Source organism: Camponotus vicinus, unplaced genomic scaffold (assembly GCF_025532165.1).
Source record: "Camponotus vicinus isolate PSW18456_S1 unplaced genomic scaffold, iyCamVici1.0 SCAF_3, whole genome shotgun sequence".
In the NCBI taxonomy this organism is placed as follows: Eukaryota; Metazoa; Arthropoda; class Insecta; order Hymenoptera; family Formicidae; genus Camponotus; species Camponotus vicinus.
Window position 1 is genome coordinate 23,802,615 of NW_028141967.1, and position 25,471 is coordinate 23,828,085.

General features: G+C 28.7%; 1 protein-coding gene and 1 long non-coding RNA gene across 4 annotated transcripts in view; one reads left to right on the top strand and one right to left on the bottom strand.

Moving 5' to 3' along the window:
• LOC145968516 (uncharacterized) overlaps positions 1 to 3,851 on the top strand; it is a 185,570-nt gene extending 181,719 nt beyond the window's left edge. For all 3 annotated transcript variants that reach the window (XR_014437760.1, XR_014437761.1, XR_014437753.1), the window contains one exon: positions 3,479 to 3,851. This is a non-coding gene — a long non-coding RNA (uncharacterized LOC145968516). The remainder of the gene's footprint in view (positions 1 to 3,478) is intronic.
• Positions 1 to 22,806, bottom strand: part of LOC145968515 (octopamine receptor beta-1R) — a 56,991-nt gene extending 34,185 nt beyond the window's left edge. The window contains exons 1-3 of the mRNA XM_083094042.1: positions 22,585 to 22,806; positions 19,952 to 20,318; positions 8,395 to 9,708 (exon numbers count right to left, since the gene is read on the bottom strand). Of these exons, the coding sequence (XP_082950168.1) occupies positions 8,395 to 9,116 (722 nt within the window). The 5' untranslated portion in view covers positions 9,117 to 9,708; positions 19,952 to 20,318; positions 22,585 to 22,806. The remainder of the gene's footprint in view (positions 1 to 8,394; positions 9,709 to 19,951; positions 20,319 to 22,584) is intronic.
• Positions 22,807 to 25,471: the final 2,665 nt, after the last annotated feature.

Below are 25,471 nucleotides of genomic sequence, written 5' to 3' on the forward strand. Positions count from 1 at the left end.
GATTCACCTTATATAAATTAAAACATGAAACATGTAGGAAACCGTATATAAAAAGTAAAAAATAAGTTACTTTCTGTAAAGAAAATCTGATTTTACTTTTTACATACATATATACATTTTTTTACATACATATATACATTTTTTAACTTTTTTTAACTATTTTTCTTCTAAATAATGAATAATTAAAACTTAATAACAATTAACAGAAATTAAATAATAATACTAATCAAAAGTTTAACATTTCGGATAATAGTTTTTACTCTAAAAAATTTTTCTACATTATATTTTTTGTATCTCTTAAAATTATACGAGTTGCATGTTCTCAATAAATAATTTTTTCTATTTTTAATCTAATAGTAAGAGATTTATTTGAACTTTCTCGTGGATTGTGTTTCTGGTGGATCATTCTGTATGTATAATATTTAAATGAGAATACACGTGACATAGTTTTGCTTTTAGTTTCCACTTGCACGTTTCTGGAGAGAATCGACGAAATAGCGTGCATTTCAAAATTATCTGGCTAGGAGAATAATAACGTCGGTTGAGACACGATATAGCGTTTGATATCACGAAGAATAGGAGGGCTTCTTGCCTCAGGCTGGGTTTTGTGGACCCGGTTGAAGCGACGAACAACCCATGAATCACCTCCATCAACATCGTGAGCAGCAATATATCCACTGGGAATCGCTTATATCCAGCCTTATTGACGTGAAACGCATGTCGAATGAAATTCCTGACCACTCGAATTACTTTTAATTACTTTTATTAAATTCTATATTTTTATAAAGCTTTTTGCAATTTTTAATGTATATATATATATATATATACAGAAATATTAATATTCTATCTAACAATATTCATATTTTATGTATATATGGCAATTTCAGATCCAATATTAATATTGTAAATATGTAATGAAATCGAAATTAACGTTACATAATTTTGAATCTTTAATGAAATTGACGCTAATCTAACAATCTGTTATTATGATAAAATTTTGAAACACAATATGATTGTGAATAATTGAATATTTCTTTTTTTCATACGTAATAAAATTTTTTTCTCTTTATAATGAAATACTGATGTACCGTCAGTTTACCGTAATAACGAAAGAAAGGTTACGCTTATAAAAGAAAATTAATTAATGCAATACGCAACGTACGGATGCTTTTATTAACCGTTTTTGATTAAAAATGGATGAGAAAGATCCAACTAAATGTTTTTTATTTTATTAGCAAATAGTAAATGTGATATCAGTAGATCTATTAATCCGCAAAAAATGTTATTCGTGGAATTTGCACCTGGATATTATGTACAATATATATTATTTTTAAATATAACGAATATAAATTAAATAAAATAAAACAAATAATATAAAATGAAATAAGTAATAACATAATAAAATATAAAAGAATTAAATATATGAAAACACACATACGCACAAAACTAAAAATTAAAATTAATTTCATGAAATATTAGGTTGGCCAATAAGTCCGTGCGGTTTTTTTACATGTAAATGATGAATATGATATTTGGAATGATATTTGGAGAACATCTGCAATCTCTCGCGTCGTATAGCGTTTATTGGTATCGATTAACGTCTTTACTTTGTCTTGATCAATCTCAACTGGCCGGCCCGAGCGTGGTGCGTCTTGGATAGAAAAATTTCCGGAACGAAATTTTGCAAACTATTTCTGGCACACACGTTCTTTCACGGCATCCTTACCATATACCGCACATATCTTCATAATTCCTCGCTCGTAGAACTTCTTGTCTTTTTTGTCGAAAAACTGTTTTAAGTGCCGTTTGATGTCTTCTTCGAAAGTAAAGCGCCGTCCATCCAAGGAATTTTGTAGGGAGCGAAACATGTGATAGTCCGAAGGAGCAAGGTCTGGAGAATATGGAGGATGCGGTAGGATATCCCAGCCCAGCTCCAATAATTTTTGCCGTGTTTGTAAAGACGTGTCGGAAAAAACCGCACGGACTTATTGGCCAACCCAATATAAAATGGAATAATAAAATAGTAAATTTTGAAATAGAATAAAATGTATACAAAACACATTTCTAATTAAATTAATTTTAAAATCTTTTTAAGAGACATGTATAATAAAAAATTAGGTGATAATATCATGTTTTTTCGTTATTTAGAACAATAGAAAGTGGGTTATTTAAATCAACTTTATATATATATTCCTCAATTGATGTCAAATACTTTTGAAATCTTTGATGGTTGAAAGAGCTGCGTGTTAGAATACAATGCGATGTTAAAGGAATGACGAAGATGTTCGTCGAGATAGCAAATATCTCATAAATGTACTACTTTTTCTTCACAGAAATGAAGATATATTTATGCAATTTCTAGAAATGCTGTACGACTTGGAAATTACTAAAAAGAATGAAAGAGATTGGTGCAAAAAGCTTCATCATTTGTCAAATAAAATAATTATAAATTAAAATTAATAAAAGAAAGGCTAAAGACCGTGGCGTAAGTTGTTAGTACGTAATTAAAATCAGAATGTGAGTCTCAGACAGAATATTTATATTTATTTAAAAAAAATCTAAGACAAAATAATTATATTTATTTTAAAAAAGGAAAAAATAATAGGAGAGTTTAATATTGAGAAAGAAGAAAGACTTGTTGTCAACATATTTAATGTAATATAAATATATAGTATAAAAAAAATGTAAAAGAAGAGAAGAGAAGAGAATGCTTTATATGTATTTAATTGAATACCTCATATATATATATATATATATATATATATATATATATATATATATATATTATAATTGAAGTTTTATTTTTATTTTTTATAGTTTTATTTTATATATATATATATATATATATATATATATATATATATATTATAATTGAAATTTTTATATGATATTTTTATATAATATTCACAAAATATTTAAAATAATATTTATTTTAGTTTTAAAATAATATTTGATTAGTAAAAATTGATACTAATAAAAAAATCCATTAATATCGAATCTTCAAAAACAATCGAATGTTCTAAATCGATTCTTCACAAACATTCTTTTTATCGCAAAATGGAATTAACTTGTCGAAAGAAATGGCAACAAAACAACAAATGTGACTTTAAATTCTACTAAAGAATTAAACGCCTAAGAGATCTGAGGGAAACAAAAATGTTCGAAAAGCCGAGAAAACTTTTATCGCTATTTCGCACGACGTGCAAAATGTTCGAAACTTTGTCCTAAAAACTTTATAGCTGAGATATACTACTTCGTGATACTATCGAAACAATGAATAAAATAGAACGAAAGAGGATGTGTGCAAGAAGCGTCTCGGGAAATCAGTTGCCGAAAAGTTATTGCTACCATTTTCTCAGACGACAAGTCAATGCTGAGATCGGCGCAAGTTCCTTCGTTATTTTGTATTTTTACGAAAGCTCTTCGACTTTGAGGATATTGACAGCGCAAAATGAATAAACTTTGCAACATGTTACAGGGATTGCATGAATAAAAAATCTGCAAGTTCCACGGGGAACGCCGGACAGACTGACGGAGAAATAGAGTATCGATGGTGGAATATTGATGCGCTGTCTCGCGCGTCAAAGATCTCCTAAGGGTATCGGAGAAGGAAGATGGAGGGTGAACGGGAGCGTCATTGATACGACGCAGAAGGACTGCATCGGGAAACTCTGTCAAGAGTATCTTGATCCGAATTCTGATCTCGGGATTGGCGCGAAATCCACTACTCTCAGCAATTCAGTACATATATACATAGTATCATTTACTCGATAGAGTGGTATACAATACGAAGATGTACAACATTATTTTACTGGATATGTAATTTTTAATACATATTAATGTATTTTTAATATCATTTCTTTATATTCTATCTCACGTAACTATATTTCGTTTCCATGTGTTATTTATATCTTATATTATTCATATATTTTTATTATTCCACATCGTTTCTATCGATTTTATTATTTAAAAATATTTACTTTTTTATTATCGTTTTTTGACTACTTTCTTTAGTAAAAAATAAACTCATTTAATTTGATTTTTAATAATGGAATTATGGTAATTGTGAGTTCTGTATTATAAATTATGTATATGATGAATTATTTTTCTCGTTGCTTTATCTCATTGTAAAAGACTGGCTCTTGCATAACTTCAATCACCTTCATGCATTTAAATTGCCTTTCTGAGCATGTTCACGCATGCTAACATATATATTCTGTATTCTCTACGCATATAAAAATCTCACACAACTTTATCTGTATGTTTGATGATATAAAAATTTCAAAGATATTCTCTATATTCTGTTTGGCTCTATAAGCCAAAACAAATATAATTTTTAATTTATTATATTATGATATTCTACAAAAAAAATTGAAAAAGTCTGAAAGGTCCATAAAAGAGGGACTTTAAGTCTCTTGAATTCTCTTATATATCTTATATTATTCAGAGTATCCATATAATATTTGTATTAAACATTTCAAAAGTACCGATATTTTAGAGTAGAATGCTTTTCGAACTTAGAGTTAATTGTTTATCAATGAGAATATTAAATTATTTATTATTTTTGAATGATTATTGACAAATAATGAATAAATAATAACTAAGTTAAAAAATAAGAAAAATATTTTTTGTTTTAAAAAAGTATCAATTATTTTTTTAAAGAGAACTTTAACTGTAATAAATTTCAAGAAAATTTTTAACTAAATTGATTAATTAAAAATAATTCTTCAACTAAATTTTAAATTACAAATTTAGAAAGATATTCACTAAATTAATCAAAAAATAACTCTGAGTTAAGTTAGGTAAAATGAAAAATAATCCTAAATTGAAGAAAATAATTTTAATTATATTTAATGGAAAGAGGAAAAAAAGTGAAGTTAATTTTATAAGATGTAACGAAAGATTAAAAGTATCCATGTGTTACGATCAGAAGCTGCGATTTCGTCGCCTCATCATATTTCCGCTATACATCTGATTTCCGACATTAATTACTCGGCGAAGCATACTACCGTGTCGAGAGATGCGGTCTTTCAAGTTTAATTGTACGAATAATTGGACGCCGTATATACACGACATCACGTAAAAGCCAATGACAATCGGAGGATTGCGCAGAGACGGGATGAGTTCAATCGCGAGAGAGTGGAAGCACTTCTCAACAAAGAAGAGCCTCTTCAGCGTAAACTGGAACGCGAAATTATTCTTAAGATGCAGTTAGGTTGCTCGTTAAAGCTTTACCTCTCGCAATCAGAGTTTTCCTGCGAATTTAGAAACGAGAACGGAACTAGGAATCGATCAATCAGTAACCTATTAGACGTGCTAAAATCGCATTCATTAGACTAAAATCGAAGTATGTAGATATGTCGGTAACTCGCAAAACATGTTTTAAGATTTTAATTTTTTATGTTTGGAAGCATATTATTTATATCGTTATTTTTCTGTACGTGCTCTTCTTTTTTCGTAGAAAAATTTAAAGCAATAAAATAAATCTTCTTTTTGCATTCCAAATAATAATTTATTTTTATTTAATATTGTGATTAAAGGCTTTTTATATAATTCTATTTCTTAATTTTATTTCAAAAAGAGAAATAAAAAATAAAAATTTAATATTATTTTTTTTTTTAATTTATATTGCAGAATATTTGTACAAATATTCTGCTAAAATATTTTTTCGTTTTATATTTAGAAAATATATTGCATCGTGCATCGTGTTTCTAAACCGCTTGTAACGCGTTGCATGCATTCGTAAACCAAATGTAACTTTTCAGCTCGTCAGTCACGATCGATTTTGTGAAATTTATAACGCGCTCTCGCAAAAGCGAGACACAATTTTATAGTCGTTTTCGAACGCGACGCTGAGTATTTGTATCAGTTTTGGCATCAAATCCAAAACTGATACAAATTGAAATCGTCAGCAAACAAGACACAATCCTACTTTCGAAGATTACAACTCGTCATGAGATTGAGAGTGTCAGAATCATTTAGCGTGCTGAAATATGTCATGTTGCCCAGTATAACTCTGACATAAAATTAAATACCGCATGTGTGATATTATAATCTCTCAATGTTTTCATTGTCATATATTATGCAACACATCTCTCTCTTTATAATAATAAAGTTTGATTTAAAATTAAATTTACAATAAAAATGAATTTTGATCGAATTAATCTATATTTACGTTTATCAAAAATGCAGAATGTAAAATCAATTTGTGTAATTTTCTTATTATTTAAAATCAAATATCGTTTCACGAATCGCAGTTGCGTCGAAACTCCAGTTGCTACTTTGGTGTTTGCAAACGGAAAATTCAAGAGTGACATAAAATTTCTATTCCATCCTGTTTACATTTCCAAGCAAATGTATGTGGAACTAAAACTCTGGCATTTCATACTCTTTTCCGCTATCACAAAACTAAAATTTTCCGTGATGAATATGATATATGCAGAAATAAATTTGTGGTCTTTTAAATCAGCGTAGTGTATTAAACATTTGTTAAACTCTTGAAAATATTTATTGAATTGAAATTTAGTGAACCAAAATGAAATATTAAAGGTTCATTGCTTAATGTTATATCGACTATAAAGTTATATTTTTATACTTGTCGAAGCTTCAGCGGGTCTTTTGATAGTCAACACAGTAAATTTGAGAGCAATGCGAAATTTCCATTTTACATTTTGCGTTCGCATTTTCCCGTTGCCGCTCATAAACGGACGTCGAAGTGTCTGGGTGCATTCAAAGTATGGCAGAATGACGTGTGTACGCGAAATGCGACGGGCACTGCGTTGCATAAAGAGCACAACACGCAACCTTGCGCGGATATGTAATTTATGAAAATACAGAAAACTTGTGCGACGCAAGGTCGCGAGTCTACAGCTTCATCGATCGATCGCGAAAAAAAACGAAGATAGCATCGTTCTGACAAAAATAAAACTGAAAGGTGTTATTTTTATCAGTAAAAAAATCACAGTCTCTTGCGTTTTTAATTAAAATCAAATTATTTTACTACGCTGCAGTATAGACCATATTGTATAATAGATTTGAAAACGAAGTTACACGATAAAAACAAGATACAATAGTTATATTGTAAAAGGATGTTATTATCATTATTCTATAATTAAAATTTTTATTGAATGAAAAGAGAAGATTTGGAAGCTTATAATAGAGTGCAAGCTGCACAATATGGGGAAGAATGGCGAGGTATTATTTCGGAGTACTTCCTTCCTCTTGAGAAGTACATTTGTTGTTGGTCGGCCACTCGTCTGTACCTTCTTTCGCGCCTTTTACCCTAATTGGACATTCAAGAACGGTACAAGGCTTTCGGGAGCATCTTTCGGGAAAGAACTAATGGCGAGTGCTCTCTCTTTCTCTTTCCCTGTTTCCTTTTCTTTTTACAGATGAAAGTGTCTTTTTGAGATTTAACAACCACGTATCGTCTGACTGTTGTAACAACACAATAACAGCTTCGCTATCTTCTTTGATTCTACACATTAGGTTATTTGGACGTATAATTTATCAAAAAAATATTTGAAAAAAATTAAATTATATGATAAACGGCAACTCAAATTTATCGAATTATTTGTCAAATTATATTGTTTATATAATGTAATAGAGAAACTGGCAGCTATTATAATTTTAAAAATTATGAATCTAAATTATGAATTTAAATTTGAATTTAAATTATGAATTCAAATACTAAAAAAAGAAGCACAAAAATTTAATCGAGAATATCAAGATAAGTTACAAGTTCAATTTATTAACTAAAAATCTTCTAGATAGTGATGAATCGAAATATTTGTCTCATTCTTCATGGTTGACCAAAAAATTAGTTAATATCAAACCTCTAGGAAATCATGAAATAATACGTAAATTTAACATTTATATATAAATAATATATATAATATTTATATATAAATTAAATTTTATTATTAACATTGATAAAATTATTATTTTATCATTAATAATGATATAAATAATTTCAATTTAAGACAAGTGTTTGAAGCATACAAAAAATAAGGAAATAATATGACTGAATAGAAATATCATGACTGAATAGATCCTTCAGTGTCAGTGTATGAAAAGTATTTATGATCTCATCTATCTCACGAATATATCACAATATTAAACACCAAGATGCATTCGCAATTTTATAAATAGATTGATGACAAATACATATTTGTCAAAATATTAGTCAAAATCCGTTTATAATCTGTCTTATTTAATATATTGAAATATTAAAAGTTAAGATCTCTGCTTATTAGTTTTCTATCTGTATACGAAAATATTAATCGAAATTTACAATAATTTATTTCAAGTATTCGCCAATAATAATTAGCAAATATTTTCCAATATCTTATAATAATAATCGCTAATAAATAGAATATTGAAAAAGCCACTCACCGATACATCATCCGCTCCTGACGATCGGCCTCTATATAAATTCTGTAATACATCGCGATCATGATAATTCCCGGTACCCAGAAACTGATGCTAGAACTAATGATGGCGTAGAGCTTGTTGACTTGAAATACACAAACATCTGGATAGGCCCGCCTGTATTCCAGGTGCTCCTTCGTGGTATACCATCCCGCGAAGATCGGTAGGAAGCTCATAATAGTTGGGGAACACCACACGGCGCTCAACATGGTTCCCAGCCTCATGTTCGTCATGATTAACGGATAATCCAGCGGTTGGACGATCGCGTAATATCTGTCGACACTGATGCAGCATAAATGAAGAATACTGACAGTGCTGAAGAAGACATCCAGCGAGTTCCATACATCGCACATGAAGTATCCAAATAACCATCGTCCAAAAAGCTCCACGGACGCGTTAAACGTCATGGCGAATAGCGCGACCAACATATCCGCCAAAGCCAACGAGACCACGAAGTAATTGGTGATTACTCGGAGCTTCCGGTGTCTCATGACGGAGACAATGACCAATAGATTGCCAAAGAGCGCGCAGAGAATAATGAAGCCCATAATGAAACCTTTGAAGGTTAATAGGAGGACGTACTCGATCTCATAGTCTTTGCTGGTGTTGCGTTGGCCGGTATCGAGGAGGAGTTTGCTCGGCAGGTCCGTGGTATTATCCAAGTCTTCTTCGTCGTTAAATCCCATTTTGACGAGTTGTTTTTTTTCTCACTTATCTCGATTGGCTACCGTCGTTCGATGGCTTCTTCTTCGTCTTTTCTCGTATTTTCTTTCACGTGACGGATGAGGACGGCGTGTAATCGGTCCATTTACAAATGTCAGATTACGATTTTGCCTGAGCGGTGTCGTAAATTTCGAAATTTTTCAATTGCACTATTCAAAATGACTTCCTCGAAATATTTTGTGAGTCTTCATTTAAAAAGGCCTTCCTGAAGAAATTAAATAGGAACGCATTTTCGGAAAATGTGCGTTTATGAGCTCCGTTGAATTACTTGGATTGATATTTGAATACTTGAGTACTCGATTACACTCGAGCTTCTAGAAAAGTACTTCGTATTGAATTTTTTTGAGCTATTTTGATGATTGTCCGTTCAGTCGCGATTAATCGCAACAGCAATTAAATAGTCTTTCTTTATTTTTTTTTTCGTAATTTTAATGATATTTTATGCAGCTGCAATGTTAAAATCTTGTTCCGGGAAAATTTCGAACTAACGATGAAACGATATTTTCGAGTGATGCATTTTTCGTAGATTTTGCAGTGTCCTCGCGCAATGATAATCTGCAAACAAAATATACACAAATATACATAAAATGTGCATAATTAAATAATATTTAGAACTACAAATAATTTTTATATATCTATGTGCAAAAATATTTCTTATATTTAAGAATCTCTATATCGAAAAAAATCATAAAATAATTTTTGATTAATTTATTTTTTAGAAAATATAATAAAAGATTTTTATTATGTTTTTCATTAGTAAATTTTGGAATTAAATTTGAAGATAGAGTGAAATATACGGTTATATTTTTTTTTTTTCCTATAATCTCAAAAAATATTTACTTTGTCATTACCATTTTTCGTTTCCAATGTTCAAGAAAAAAAAGAGAGAGTTATTTGATTAATAATGGACAAATATTACACCAGCAAAAAAATATTAAAATATACAAATTTATAAAAAAAGTGAAAAAAAAATTAAATTACAATAATTGCATTATTAAGAAAATTTATTCTCCTTTTTATATTCTACTTAAAATTAATATAATTTTTCTTACATTTATTAATTGAGAATTAATTAAAGTATCTGTGGAACTAAGATAATCAAAATTTTATTAAAGAAAATGTCTTCCATTTTAATAATATAACTTTCTTAAAACTAGTTAGTTAAAATAATTAAAAATTATTTCATACTCAAAAACTTGAAATATTAAAATAATCAATTTTTTACTACGGGAGATAATATCTTTTTTTATTTTTCGCAATATGATGTACTTTATCATAGTTTGTTAATTAAAAATTAATAAATGTTTGGGAATCTGGCATATTTACATAATTTCATTATAGAAGGAATTATATTCATATATAAACATACACACCATACACTCATACATACACATATATACAGAAGGTTATACCTAAAGTTTGCTTGTTTTTTGTTTACATGTGATCTCGTGTGTCATACACGTATTTGTTGTCATTCGCGCGAGGTTCTAGCGACAAGGTAATGGTATGGTGCGAAATGATCCGTGTATCATCGTAATATCTCTTGAGATAAGATCGTGATAAATATCAAGAGGAACTAAGATTTAATATTACAAGCATAGTACATTTTCAACATATAAATCCCGCGAAATTAACGTATTATTAATTAACGGACAGTCAATATATCATACTATTTACATACTTACTTTATAAATATATCATACTATTTACATAATTACTTTGATCAAATAATCATTAGCGCAATACCCTTACGTGTCAGTTAAAGCAGGAGTTAACTAAATATACAGTCTGATAATCGCTAATTATAATACAGAGACACGATCATTCATCGCGAACAATTAGAAATTTTCAGCCACACGATTAATTAATTCATACGATCGTGACGCGAAATAAACGTACCAAGATGATGGTTATTTATCAAAACAATATTTTTTGCAGTGTATCCTCATTTCAAGTAAAAATTGAAATGTCACAAATGTGACAAAGAAAGTATAGATTATTGTTTTATTGAAAAATTCTCAAATTAACAATTATTTCTTTAAATATGTTCAGAAAGAAAGAGATAGAGAGAGAAATTTAAATATATTTCGCATTGCGCTTTAAATTGTTCATCAATTTTGAAATAATTTGTTAATCAGTTTCCGATTCAGAATGCGCAGTCACACGAATCACGAAATCGAGAGATTAAAATAGCGAAGAGCCTAATATATTAATTTCTCTATAATTAATTTGAAATTTAAGGCACAGAATATATGTATAATATTTGAAATTTAAAGAACACGAAATAATATTTCACATTTATTTTGCAGTACGTTAAATGTATTTCGTAGTGACAAGTTTAATTATTATTGTGATATTTGACACTTGTTTTTACGATGTATAACATTGTTATTATATATGTGACCATATAATCATTCGCGCGAGACTCGGGTGAACAGGCAGCTGTGCGAACCATTCTACCATATCGTCGCACGCCCTCGTATCTTTCGATCATTCTCTCTATTACTATTCCAATTAATAATTGTCAACTTGTATAATTAATTAACTCTCACGATAAGCGACACGTAAGAATATCATGATAACGATTATTTGATCCTAGTAACGAGATCGCGTGATATATTTGACAGTTTATTAATAATAAAATATAATAATACGTATATTATATTTCACGAGATTTGTGCGTTGGAAATACAGTGATTGCAATGTTGAATTTTGATTGTATATTTTCTAGTGATCTCAATTGCATTTTAATTAATCATTAAATCTATTCGTGTAATATTACGGAGAAATTGCCTCGAGATACGAACGTACACTGTTAGTATCATCGCGAATGGTCTGCGGTGAATTTAACGTTTTCGAGTGCTGAATAGAACACAATTTTTTTCATAATATAATAAAGTGCACAATTAATATCGGGGGCCGTATTTTGCTGATTAGTGTATCTGCGATCGTAATTAAATGTGTTTTCGCGAGTGTGAGTGCCACGAAGGAACATTGAAAAATAAACAAGATAGAAGGAAAATGGTCCATGGAACTTCAAGCGACGGCAGAGTAACTGTGAGGTAAATAATAACTTATTTAATTTAATTTTTTTTATTTTAGTTTCATATTAAATTATTTAATTTGTATTAAAATTGCTAAAATTAATCTGTATTAAAGATTTATTTATTTTGTTTAACTTATTGCTAGTTAATTTAATTAATTGAAATTAATTGTTTGTTTATTTCACGCAATATGTAAGAAAATAATTTAAAATAATCTCTTTTGAATATTTCCTGTATAATACATATATGAGATGTGTTATAAATATTTTTAGATATATTTATATTTTATTGATTGCAACGTTACTTAACTTCATTTTATTGCGTATTGTATGCATATTCACGGAAATATGTTACATCTGTAGACGAAAAAGTATATATATTTATAATAAAAATTGCATATGATGCGCACAACAGCGGAGTTGATTAACATTATAGTCTATAAAATATTATACATAGTGCGTTCCAAAACTTGTGAAGTGAAATATAGCATCAGTGAATATTTTACATGCATGCTATTACTAATATTACTATATGAGAGAGAGAGAGAGAGAGAGAGAAAAAGAGACTTATGGTAAATGGCCATTTAAACGTAGCATAGTAAGTCAGCCAGTTTTAAACTATTATATTTCACAAAAACTATTTCTTGTCATAAAAACATTCTATACTTTATTATTTAATTTTTAAGGCATTTTCTTGCTATACTTTCGCAAATTTAGACATATTATATAAGACAATTTTATTAAGAATGGTTAATTTTTAAAAATAAATTGATTATATAATCAAATAAATATTTTATTGCAGAACTAAAATTTAAATTTTAATAATTCCAAAGTATTATTAATTTGCCAAGGAAAATTTTGCGCCTTTATTTAATAGCGCAATTTGATTAAGTTAATCAACTGTATTATTTTATTATAAAAAATTTTGTTATAAAAAAAAATATTTATCTATTTATTTACGTGATAATAGTAGTTTATTAATTAAAAATTCATTAATATACTTGTTTTAATATTTCAGTAATATTTATTTCATTATTTAAGAAACTAAAAGCTCTGGTAATATTATAATTCTGCATTTATATAATTAATTTTAAAAAATTAATCGGGAGTAAAAATTGTGTGTGTGTGGAATCTTTAAAAGTCAAATTTTAATATTCAAAGTTTAAATACTTTGATATTTGAAATTTCAAATATCATTCATTGTGCTGTAAATTTGCCACTGGTTGAATTTTTTCACTATGTAAATATTTATATTCTACTCTATATAAATATTCCAAATAATTTAAATTATTTAAAGTCAATGTATTTAGATATATTCCAGCATGTGCGAGTATATAATCCACGTTAAAAGGCCGTTGATTTACCGCAGGAATATGCTTGTATGTTCTGCACGAAATTGGATTTACACGGGAATCGCGAGAAATGCGCGAGAATAACATATCGCAACAATACGATCTAATGCTAGCAATATGTACATCAGGCATAATGGATATAACAAATGAAAATTAACACGCGGTTGAACATACTACATACTGTTCATAGAACAGCTTGTAAAACTTTATTTCAAACTCGCAATCTAGAATTTAATTATTACGACGTCATCGAGATTACACCACATGAAAGGAAATTCAATTATCATGAGCGACATAAATAATATTAACAGTATTAATTCTCGCTTGAGCGAGATATAAATGGCATTAACAGTATTAACAAAATATAAATAATAATAATGGATGTATAAAATTTAATAAATAGATACTGTAAAAATATAACAATAAGAAATATAATATTTACTAAATATGCTTTATTAATATTTATTATATGTGAATAAACATAAATACTATTAAAAACATATCATACAAAATTAACAAAATTTGTTCTCATATTTAATTAAGCTAATACATTTACTTTTTCTCATTTTTCATGATTTATAAAAGAAATAATTAAAAAATTTTTTTAGATATTTTATTTAAATATATTATTCATATTTTAATATACGCATACGTATAAAAAAAATATTATGATCTTAGTGCCAACATCATAATAAAAATTTTATTAATACAATGTCTTAATATTACATTTTTTAGTATAAATGTCTTTTATACATATATGTATATTTTTATAATATGTATATATTTATATGTGTATATTTATAATTAATATTTTTAATTATTAATTATATTAAAAATTCATCTGATATATAGTATTATTATATAATCTTTTAGAATGTTATTATTTTTTATTTTTATTATTATTTGGTATTTTAATCACTTATTATCATCATTATTTTCTAGTAAAAAATGGATATTATTTCTGATCTGTATACTTTATTAATATATTATTCTTTATAATAGTTGTGTATTTATATCCTTCTCACAAACGTCAAATTTTTAAAATAAATATAAAACCTATTTGTTTCAAAAATATAGTTTTATAAATATAAGGTTGACCATTTTAGTTTTACATTCTCTTACTAATTTATAACTTCATGCTTATATGCATCTGCGCTATTTTATATCCAGAAAATATAAGAAAGTACATCTAAAACGAATGTCCGGTCGAAATGTGAGAAAATCCTTTATCATGTAAAATAAATCCGGCTGAATGACGAGAAAATGAAAAACAATGGTACTTCATTCTACTAGCTCTTTTATTTTGATGTATACAATATACAAGTTGAATTGAAATCGAATGCAATTTTTTACGATCGCAACGTGAAATGTTTTTCGATATTTATAGATCTGCTGAATACAGAGTGTCTTAGACTGATAGCTAGCTTTTATCTATTCTTTATATAATTTGATTTATCTTAAATAAAAACATCAACAGTATAATGCATTAATGATGAATCTTCTATTTTAAAGACATTATTGTTTTTTTTTCAATTAATCTAATAGATAAAAATTTTTCTAGGTGAATTAATAATCTTTTTATTAAAAATTTATCTTAATTCGATTTTTGAAATTTAATTCTTAAAAGAAATTTTTCTGAATAAAACAAAGAAGTAAAAAATTTTCTATATATGTACAAAATTTATAATAAAATAAATAAAATTTGATTAGATGATATAATAATAATGAAAAAATCTATTTTTCTATCTTCACAAAATTATTCCGAGATAAACTTTGACATTACTCTTAAATAAAAATAAAAGGTGAAACTGAAATGAGATAGATGAATTGAAAAAGATGAAATTGAATTTCACGAACTTTACTTATGTGTGTAGGTGAGAGATTAGCATTAGTATATACAATTTTTATTTACATTATATTGTCAGACTAATTATATATATATTATATATTATATTCGCGAAATATGGGAAATATGATCGCAGAAATTTTAGAACTGTCTTGAAAAATTCATCAAAAATGGGCAACAATCTCGATGAAAAAAAGGAAAATATTCTGTGAAGTTTATTACGAACATTCGCGCGCGTTTCATTGTGTCATGATGAAAATTCTGCAACGACGGAGAAGTTGGCGCGCGAATAATTTTTCTCACGCGAGAAAAATCGCTCGGCTCTTGTTATTAGCTCGACTAATAATTTCCCGGAACACGAAACGTGTAACATAATTGTTAGCGTGGAATAATTACGCAAATCACAGCCGTTTGAATGCAATTTGTGCGCTTAGCTACACTTTTTACAATTATATCCTGCCCACTAATAATTTTATCATAAAACGATTTTCTCTCCCTTTTCTTCTCTCTTTCTCTCACTTTTATTTTTAGAATTGTACAAATTTATTGGTGATTTGTAATTTTAAATATACTCTAATTTGTTTTTTTTAATAATCTGTTATTAGTTTATATAATCTTGTGATAAAATATATTTTTAATCTTTTATGTTGTTTGAAATATAATTCGAAAAATTAATAAGAATTAATAATATTATTTATCATATAAAAATTATGAATTAATATATATATTTTAATTAAATAAGTAATTATATCTTTTAATATTTTTCAAAATTTTTAGGAGACTACATATGTGTTTATCATTGATATCAGTGTATATATTTGTCACATTATGCTAGGTCGTATCTTTGCAGAAATCTAAAAAGAAAATAAACTAAAAATCAAATCATAGAGAGTTATTAAAAATTGATAACTTTGAAAACAATGCGAAGACAATTCGAAATATGAAACGCGAAAGAGAGAGAGAAAAAAAGAAAGAATAAAATGAGCATTGACGTCTTGAAATCGGCTTATCTCATTTCGCTTTGCTTCGCGTCGGATCAAACGCGTGGACGTTCTACTAGCGCGACTATAAAGTACCATCATTGTCGTCGTTATCATCGCTGTCGTTCTTCGCGTTTGTGCTATAAAATACGAATACGAGACGTTGTTCGTGAACTACGATTTCTGTGTTCGTGACGCGATTCGACATATAATATACCGGACTTTTGCATCGAGCAGCGCAAAAAGTACTCGCGTGTATTCGCGCTATCTTTGACACGGATTGCGGTGTCAATTTCAGAATGAATATCGAACAATTGGAAGGATGGCACGTAACCTCCAGTTGAATCAACATATAAGAAACTAAAATATTGAAGTTGAATCAAAATAAAATGGAATTTTTATTGAGCGCGTGCATCTCGTGCGCGTAAACGTAGAATTAATATTATAAATATATGTACAATCATTTCTCTTTCACTTTTTACTTCCAATTTTACAACTCAATTTTTTAATTGAGTTTTATATATATTTTGGATAACATAAAGTCGGCTTGTCTTTCCTCGCGTCGAGTTAAACGCATAGATATTCCACTGACGTGACTACAAAGCATCGCCACCTCCGCCGTTTTCCGTCATTTCCGTGTTTCCGTTGCGAAATACGAGTGTGGAATTCAAGGCGTTGTTCGCGAATCACGATTTCCGTTTTTGTGACACGATTTAACGTAATAGTCCAGGCTCTCACATCGAGAAATGCATGTTCTCGCATCATCTTCGATATGAACTGCATCATGGATTTCAGGGCGAATGTCAAAAGATTTAACTGCGCACGACATGAAAGTATATTTATAAATGTGATTCTTTTATCTTATATATATACACCATTTGTTCTCGATATTTTGTCCATCAATTTTTTATATTTAAATGTAAAATAATTTTATGTGAGACAAAAATAGCTAAAAAGTCTAGAGGGCATTTTACAGTGAATCATGAATGCAAATTTTGCGGATATTTGAATTCGAGCCCAGACGAGTTTTAGTTGGTGAATGAAAAATGGCCAATCGCGTGGTACGCAACTTTATTCAAATGACGGTAATAGGATTCGCGAATATGGAAATTTACGACCGAATCTTCGTGTAGAACACGACCGAACTTCTCGTAATAAGAAATCGCGGAAGTGAATAATGCACGATGAAACTTGAAAAGTTTACGTATTTTTAAAGCAAGAACTCGTTAGAAAGTCAAAACTGTGTTAAATAGCTTCGTAATATTCCTGTTGAAAAATCATCGAGTACTTGTAACATTACATTTTTCTAATATCGTATAAATAAGTTCATATAAAAAATACGATATATTGAAAGTAAAGTTGTTTGAAATTAATTAAAAATGCATAAAAATGTGAAAAAGTATGCACAATATTATGATACTTTACAGTGAAACTTTTACTATAATAAATTTTTATAAATATTCTATTACATATATATTTGTTTAACAATTAAATAATTAAATGTATGTATTTATTCATATTTATAAAAATTAGCACATTATAAGATTAGAAATCTTATTGTAAAATAATATATATTTCACATTAATTTTAAATATATATTGTAATTGTATTATAATAGATATAAAATATGTACTTTGCAATTCTTATCTGTAATAAGATCTGTACAAGGTTATTGGCATCGTCTATCATAATCCTGTTCCGTCTTTTTCTGTAAGAGAAACCGTACAACGTTAAAATATATTCTGTGCTTAGGGAAAAGATAGCTTCTATTATTACATTTAGTTTGCCATTTACCACAAGCATACGAGCATTCAAGCGCACGTCGTACGTACATGTTACGTATAACCAGATTGCAGAAAGGTATCGCGATGCCTTTGGTAATCGCGCGACATTGTAACCTTATGAAAATTTTAAAGGCGAAATAATTTTCTCGAACAATACATATTGTAGTTTTTAAAAATTATTTTTTAACAATTTTTTAGGATTTCCCGTTAATTTATATATTTCTTTACATTGTAAAGTTCATTTTTATAGCATTTTAATATTTTTATTAATTATAAAGAAAATTATATTTAAGTGACAAATTGTAATTAAAGCTTAATATAAATTTTTCTAGAATTCTATCTATAATTTGTACATTTTAAATGCATATTCAATGTATATAATTATAGGTTATTCGCTTAAAAAATGTTTTTAAGCGAAAAATATATTTTTTAATTATTATCCTAACAGTCTTTAAAATTCTTTATCCATTAATTATACTTATTAAAATTCTTTATCCATTAATTATACTTATTAATTATGTCGATAAAATATTTATTAATAGGATAAAATTCTGTGTTGAATTTACCTGAGTTTGTAGATTACGCAAGAAAGATAAGATTTTTAAATTGGGAAGATGAGTTTTACCGCGCGTTATGAATAATAGCAAACTGGAAGCTGTTTATATTCTCGGCAACTAAAACATAACCATGAAAATAGATATATGAGCAATAATGTGTTTCAAGGTGGAGGTAGCTCTCAACATTTATGTGTCAGCCACATCGAAAATCGATCGACACGTATAAAACGAACGCGACGCGACGCGATTGTTTTAACCGGCAGAAAATTCGCCGACTCGCGAAATAATTCGGCTCATTGCACTTGCATATTTACTCCGTTGCGCATTATGTGTACACATAATAGGCGGTCTATGTAATCATAAAAAAAATTTCAATTATCGATATCGACATTGGAAAATCGATTCGGATATTAGTATCATGGTCACAAAGCAGATTTAAATAAAGCTCCTGTAATAGACTGGTAAAATATTGCGGCCAACATATTCCGCGCGCGCGCGCACACACACACACACAGTTGAAATCCATTTTAAATGATTCGTAATTCATGATATAATTCAGGACAATCCTCTTTCTATGTCATATTATATGCGGAAAACATTTGAAGAATTGATACACACATATGCAAAATATGCATTTCAATTTACATATATATATCACAATATACTAGTATAATCATATAATTATAAATAAAAGTTTGTCCTGAATTCTATACAGGAAATTATGAATCGACTAAAGTGGTCTTTAATTAATTCAATGGGAGATTATGCGAAAACCACACAAAATCTTATTATATAATATAAATATTAATTGAAAGATTAATCATATTTAAAGTTTAAATTCTCTCTTTATATTAATAGTTTAAATTCTATAAATTTCTTATATTTTTGTCAGAGATAAAAGACACAATTCTTGTTATTAGTCTGAATTTCGTTAATAAATTAATGTTTATAAAATCTCAATATTTTTACTTTAATATTCTTAGAAAAAGGTGCAAATGTGTGTTTTTATCTTGACACGATATTTATTATTGCAGACTCTTTGAAAAATATATAAGTATTTGTTTTTCATTGTTAGATGTACATCTATCTCACACACATCACACTATTTGTTTTATATGCTTATTAAATCAATATATATATATATATATATATATATATATATTTGTATTCTATCGATATATATATTCAATGTATTAGAGTGTGATGATTAGATGTATTAGATAGACAATATCTTACCTTAAAATCCTCTCAGCTGATTCTCGTTTCTCAATCTAGCTATTTCCAGCGCGTCTTGCCCACGAGAGAAAATCAATTTACAGTATTTTAGTTTCATGATAATTCCACTCGCACACGTAAATAATGTCACAATGTCTTTCACACTGATTAATCGAGATTCCGGGAAACGAAGACATCTTCCGTTATTATACGTCAGTTCCGTTATTATGCGTTTGACATTAATCGATTCGTTATTATTTCTTCATCATTACATTTCTTCCTTCTGATATTTTTTTATTTTCAATTATATTTATTTATTTACTATCTCTTCAGTTATATATATATTCGGGAATTGTTTCTTCAATTATTTGATTACATTCTGCTCGCACTGTTTATTAAGAAAGTTAAACATTTTATTTTTCAGTGAAAGGTTCATGGAAAAGCGAGACATTGTGCGACATTAAGTAAATTTCATTGAGCTTATATTATATTGAATAAGTAGAGTCAGTGTTGCTTGCAAATCATCTTAGCGAAAATACGCAACTGAGCCGATGAATTAGCAGACTTTGCTTTATTGCATCATATACTATATAAATACTGTTAATTCGTTTTATTTATACAGCTTTATCTATGATTGTGAGTAAGATTATGGAATTGCATTGATAATTTTCGTCATCAAAAGTTACATATTTATAATATCATGATTTACTTAACAGAGAGATTATTTATATACAACATCATATATCGTCAATTTCAAATTAAAATTGCAATGTTAATAACACAAGCGCCCCACACACACAATAATTTTCTCTTATTATTTTGATTTTATATCAAAAAGCCTCTTTTCAAATTTTATTTTAGGCATGATTGACATCAAAAAGTAATTTCTTATGTCGATCAATAATATAAACAGAAAATAATATTTATTTATATTAAATATAAGTTATATTTATATATTAAATAAATAATTTAAAGTCTATATTTTCAATTACATAAAAAAAATGTAATTTTTTATCTGTGTTATGGCCATCTCTTTTTCACAAATAGATTAGTAACGAAAATATTAATTATTTATGTGGCAAATGTTAAGAGAAATTATGTTTGCGATTAATTATCCATATTGTTGCTTTGAATTGAAAATTAAAAAGTTAAATGAAGCTTGCCTATGAAAATATCGGCATATTTGTCATTATTACAAATAGTACAGCATAGACAACATGTCACGCACAATCATATCGATATGGTTAGCATAATTATAAAATATATTTATCGAATGTCATTATTACAATATTAATGTCTTTGATCTAAAATAGCCCCCCTTCCCAATTAATTTATAATTTATTAAATAGACTTTCCACTAATTGTAAACTACTTGTAAATGTCAATATCCGTTAAATGACCGCAGAGAGCACTTTTGAGAGCTTTTTCAATGCGATAAAATTAAAACGTGCGATCTACACGAACCGTCGTAAGATCGCCCATGCGTATTATAAGATAGCTAATTCCTTTGCAAATATTTAATGCACCGTCATCTTGAAACTTTGCACAAAGTCGTATCTCGTCATGGTACTTGCACCATCATAGATCTCACACGAAACACGTGGTCGAGGATTAGCGAAAACAGGCTTCTATCTTGAATGTCCGCGTGTACTTAACACATATCGCAATATCTTCTTCGTCCTCACCCGTTATCTGTCTTAACTTACATAAGAGAATGTAATACCAGTTCCATGGTTCTCAATTTTTTAAAACAAAAAGACGTATTTCGTTAAGATATCAAGGATGCTTAAATTTGAAGGTCACATTGATCATTGATTACGAGCAATGAAATGTAAATCGATATGATAACAGCTGTGGCGCGCAAGAAACGATTGATGAATTATTTTGATTAATCAAAAGAGATGTTTCTCGGCTGAACGAAACGATAATCTTCCCCAGCTTGACTAAATTAAATTAAATTTTACTGGAAATTAATGCGCAAAAACCGTGAATGTTGATTATTGAAAATTTAAATAGAAATTGTTGGGAATTATTAATTAATTTAAATTAAATTTCATAAAATTCACTCCAGGACGTATATGATTATCACGAAGTTAGAATCATCAACGACTTATCGAACACGATTATCTCTTCGAACAGCAACTGTTATAGTTTTCACTAGCAATCACATCATCAATCTAATTAGAGAGAAACTTTCTTTAGCATTTTCTTATAATATGCATACGTAGAAAATCGAAGTTAAATCATCATTATTGATCTATTAAACATGATTCTTGCATTCAGCAAGGTAATATTCAGGAGCGGAAAATCAGAGTTAGACCATCAGTCTTAAACACTACACTTCTCGGATTCAATGACTCATACTGACATCATGATATCCAGGAACAGTAGATTGAAATTAGACCATCATCATTGATCTCTCCTGAACAGTGGGATATACATCCTTGAGTCGACACCTTAATTTATCACTTGGCATTTATCACTGCAAATTCCTTTTTTTAGAAAAAAGGCTTTTCGTTTTTATTCTGTAATTCTAGTGATGATGGATAATCAAGACTCTCATCACCACGTGTGTTACATCGCGTATTGGATCTCTAATATTTGCGAAATATCTGTGAGAGAATTCGCATATTCCAGACTAATGTTTTGCTTACATCGAGAAGGCTCGAGTGTGTCCAGAGAGAACAAAGATGTATTCTGAGCGAGCGATGCTGAACGACGCGACACACGGTATGTGTGGCTGACACGGCTCGCGAGGCCGCAGTGAACTGTGGGTGGTTGCTTCAGAGGCTTTCCCGCTTTCCACCAGCGACGCACTACCGCGCCACCCTGTCTCTGCGTCTCTCACCCTCACCCTCTTCGCCCCACATCGGACGGTGATATTGCCTCCACCTTCTCGAATCCCTCTGCCGTCACCCTGATCCGCTCTCGCTCTCTCTTTCTCTCTTTTTGCCAGTGAATCTCCGAGCTCACCCTCTTCGTCGTACTTCCACCACCCGCGCGGAGAAAGGTGGTTTTTCAACGGCCAGCGCCAACGAACGCCCGTGTCCGCCACCTCCGCGAGGTCGAGAGTGAATCTAATTCGCTAAAATCGAGACGTCAGATCTCGGATCAGATATCAAACAGATATTGCGATTATCAACTATTTCGGGAATATCCGTATTAATCCACTAAAAGTCTATTAAATGATCAATTATATAATATGAGATATATTACAGTATATAAGTACAGATATAGTACAGTATATAAAATATTTTAATAAAATTTTAATATAATTTTAATATTACGAAAACTTTAAGAATTTATTCTGAATTATCAATCAACTTATCCAAAACTGTAATTATAAAGGGAGTAGTAAAGAAATGATTTTAAACGATATAAACAAAAATATTTTTTATTTAAATTAAAAATGAGATCAAAATATATGATTATATTACATAGCTCAGATTTGAACTCGTCAACCATAAATATTTTACCAATAAGATCTTAAAGCAATAGTTTTGAAAATTTTCTAATAAAAGTACTAATTAAAAAGTTCTAATTAAGTTTAATTTTTTTAATCAATTTCTGATACATTTTTTAAAAGTTCGATTTTTCGGTATTTCTGTTAGAAAAAGCAAACTATCTCAATCGATTGACAGCGTACCCTTGTAATCATGTAAAAATTAACACAAACTGTGAAGCGGAATTCATCAACTCTGTGTTGTATCACCTCCTACATCTGTCTGTCTGTCTGTTCTCTTGTCGCACAGATGTATAAACATATATGTCATATATGTAACGTGTGTATATCGAGTACATATGACAGAATAGAAAAAGTTTAGCAGGATATAAAATAAAGCTAGACGTGCGGTAGAAACTGGACTGTACGCCAGATAAAATGTCATATATGTATACTGGATGCTAGAAGTCTCATAGTTCCTCTCTTTGATAAATAATAAAAATAGATTTAAAAAGTAAAAATAAATCTAAATAGTTAACGTAAAATAGTTAATATAAAATATATAATAATATATAACGTAATAATATAATTTAAATACACTTAATCTCAATACGTTAAAATATAGCATATTCGGTACGCGAATATAAGAGTTAAAAGTTTAATAAATCAAATTGAAACAAAATATTATACTCGTTATTGTAATCGATGTAAATGATTATATATTTAGGGAATTATTTCTCTTGGTTATCATAAATTTTTTTTTAATCGTCGCTGCGGCTTCATAAATCTCTCGTTAATATGTCTCGCGAAGTCAAGGAGCTTCTCTCGTCGCAATAAGTTCTAACAATTAATCTGTCTCGCAATTATTAATCATACTAGCTGACGTGATTTTATTTGTCGTAGTGCGTGTATAAGCAATCAATAGCTGTAGCAGTAACAAAGTTTGTTACTTTTGCCAATTAGAAGCGAAGAAAAATATTTTCTATGTCTCAGCAAACTTTTGCAAATTATATGTTTAGAAATAAGAAGTTTCTCCAAGAAACGAAAACATATATATATATATATATATATATATATATATATATATATATGTTTTCTTAAAAATTTTTTTTCTTAAAAATAACTATGTGTTTTCATTACACCAATCGATTCCTCTCATTATTTTGTACATAAAAGTATTAAGGTAAGATAATCGAAAAATGAATATTTTACTAGATATTTTATGGTTTATGTAAAATTAAGAAATTATTTCAAGCCTTATAACTCGAAAAGTACTTGATGAAAAAATACTTTATTATAGTGTTCTGGAAAGCTCTCGACATAAGCTATAAGAATATGCAATAAAAAATAGGTGGTTCCATTTAAGAAATTAAAGGTGTTCTTGACCTCACCTTAACGATGCCATCCAAGGTCAAACCAATGACACCATCTTATGTTCCTCTCAAAACCATACAATTTTTGTCGAAAACGTTTTTCTCTAAAATGCTTAGTTTTTGAAAGAAAAGGGGTGTACGGGTGGTCTAGGACACCCTGTATATATATACAGGGTGTCCCGAAACTAACGCTTGATATTTTAAAGGCAGATTCTCTGACCAATTTAAAAACGATTTTTTCTCAGCGAAAATGTCGCGGCACTAATAGTTTTTGAGTTATAAACGATTGAAAATAAAGGGTTTTTCGCAAACTAAGGCTTATGGGAATAAAATATTAATAAAATCACATTCTTTAGTTAATTTCAGGTAGAGAGAATTTTAATTTAAGGCTTAGTTAGAAAGATACATGATGACAAAAATTGGGAATATGCAAAAAATAATGATCTCCCTCGACATTTTCGCTGAGGAAAAATCGTTTTTAAATTGGCCAGAGAATCTGCCTTTAAAATATCAAGCGTTAGTTTCGGGACACCCTGTATATAGTTGAAATAAGAAAATTCAACGACATTAAATGATTATCACAGCAGAATTGAAAATAATTAAATTTTTCCCAAAATATGTATATTAAATACATCACAAATAAATTCTCTAGAATTAATAAAAACGTCCGATTACATTATACATCTATGTTTTTTAGCTTTTTACTTAGCTGGTCGTAATTATCAT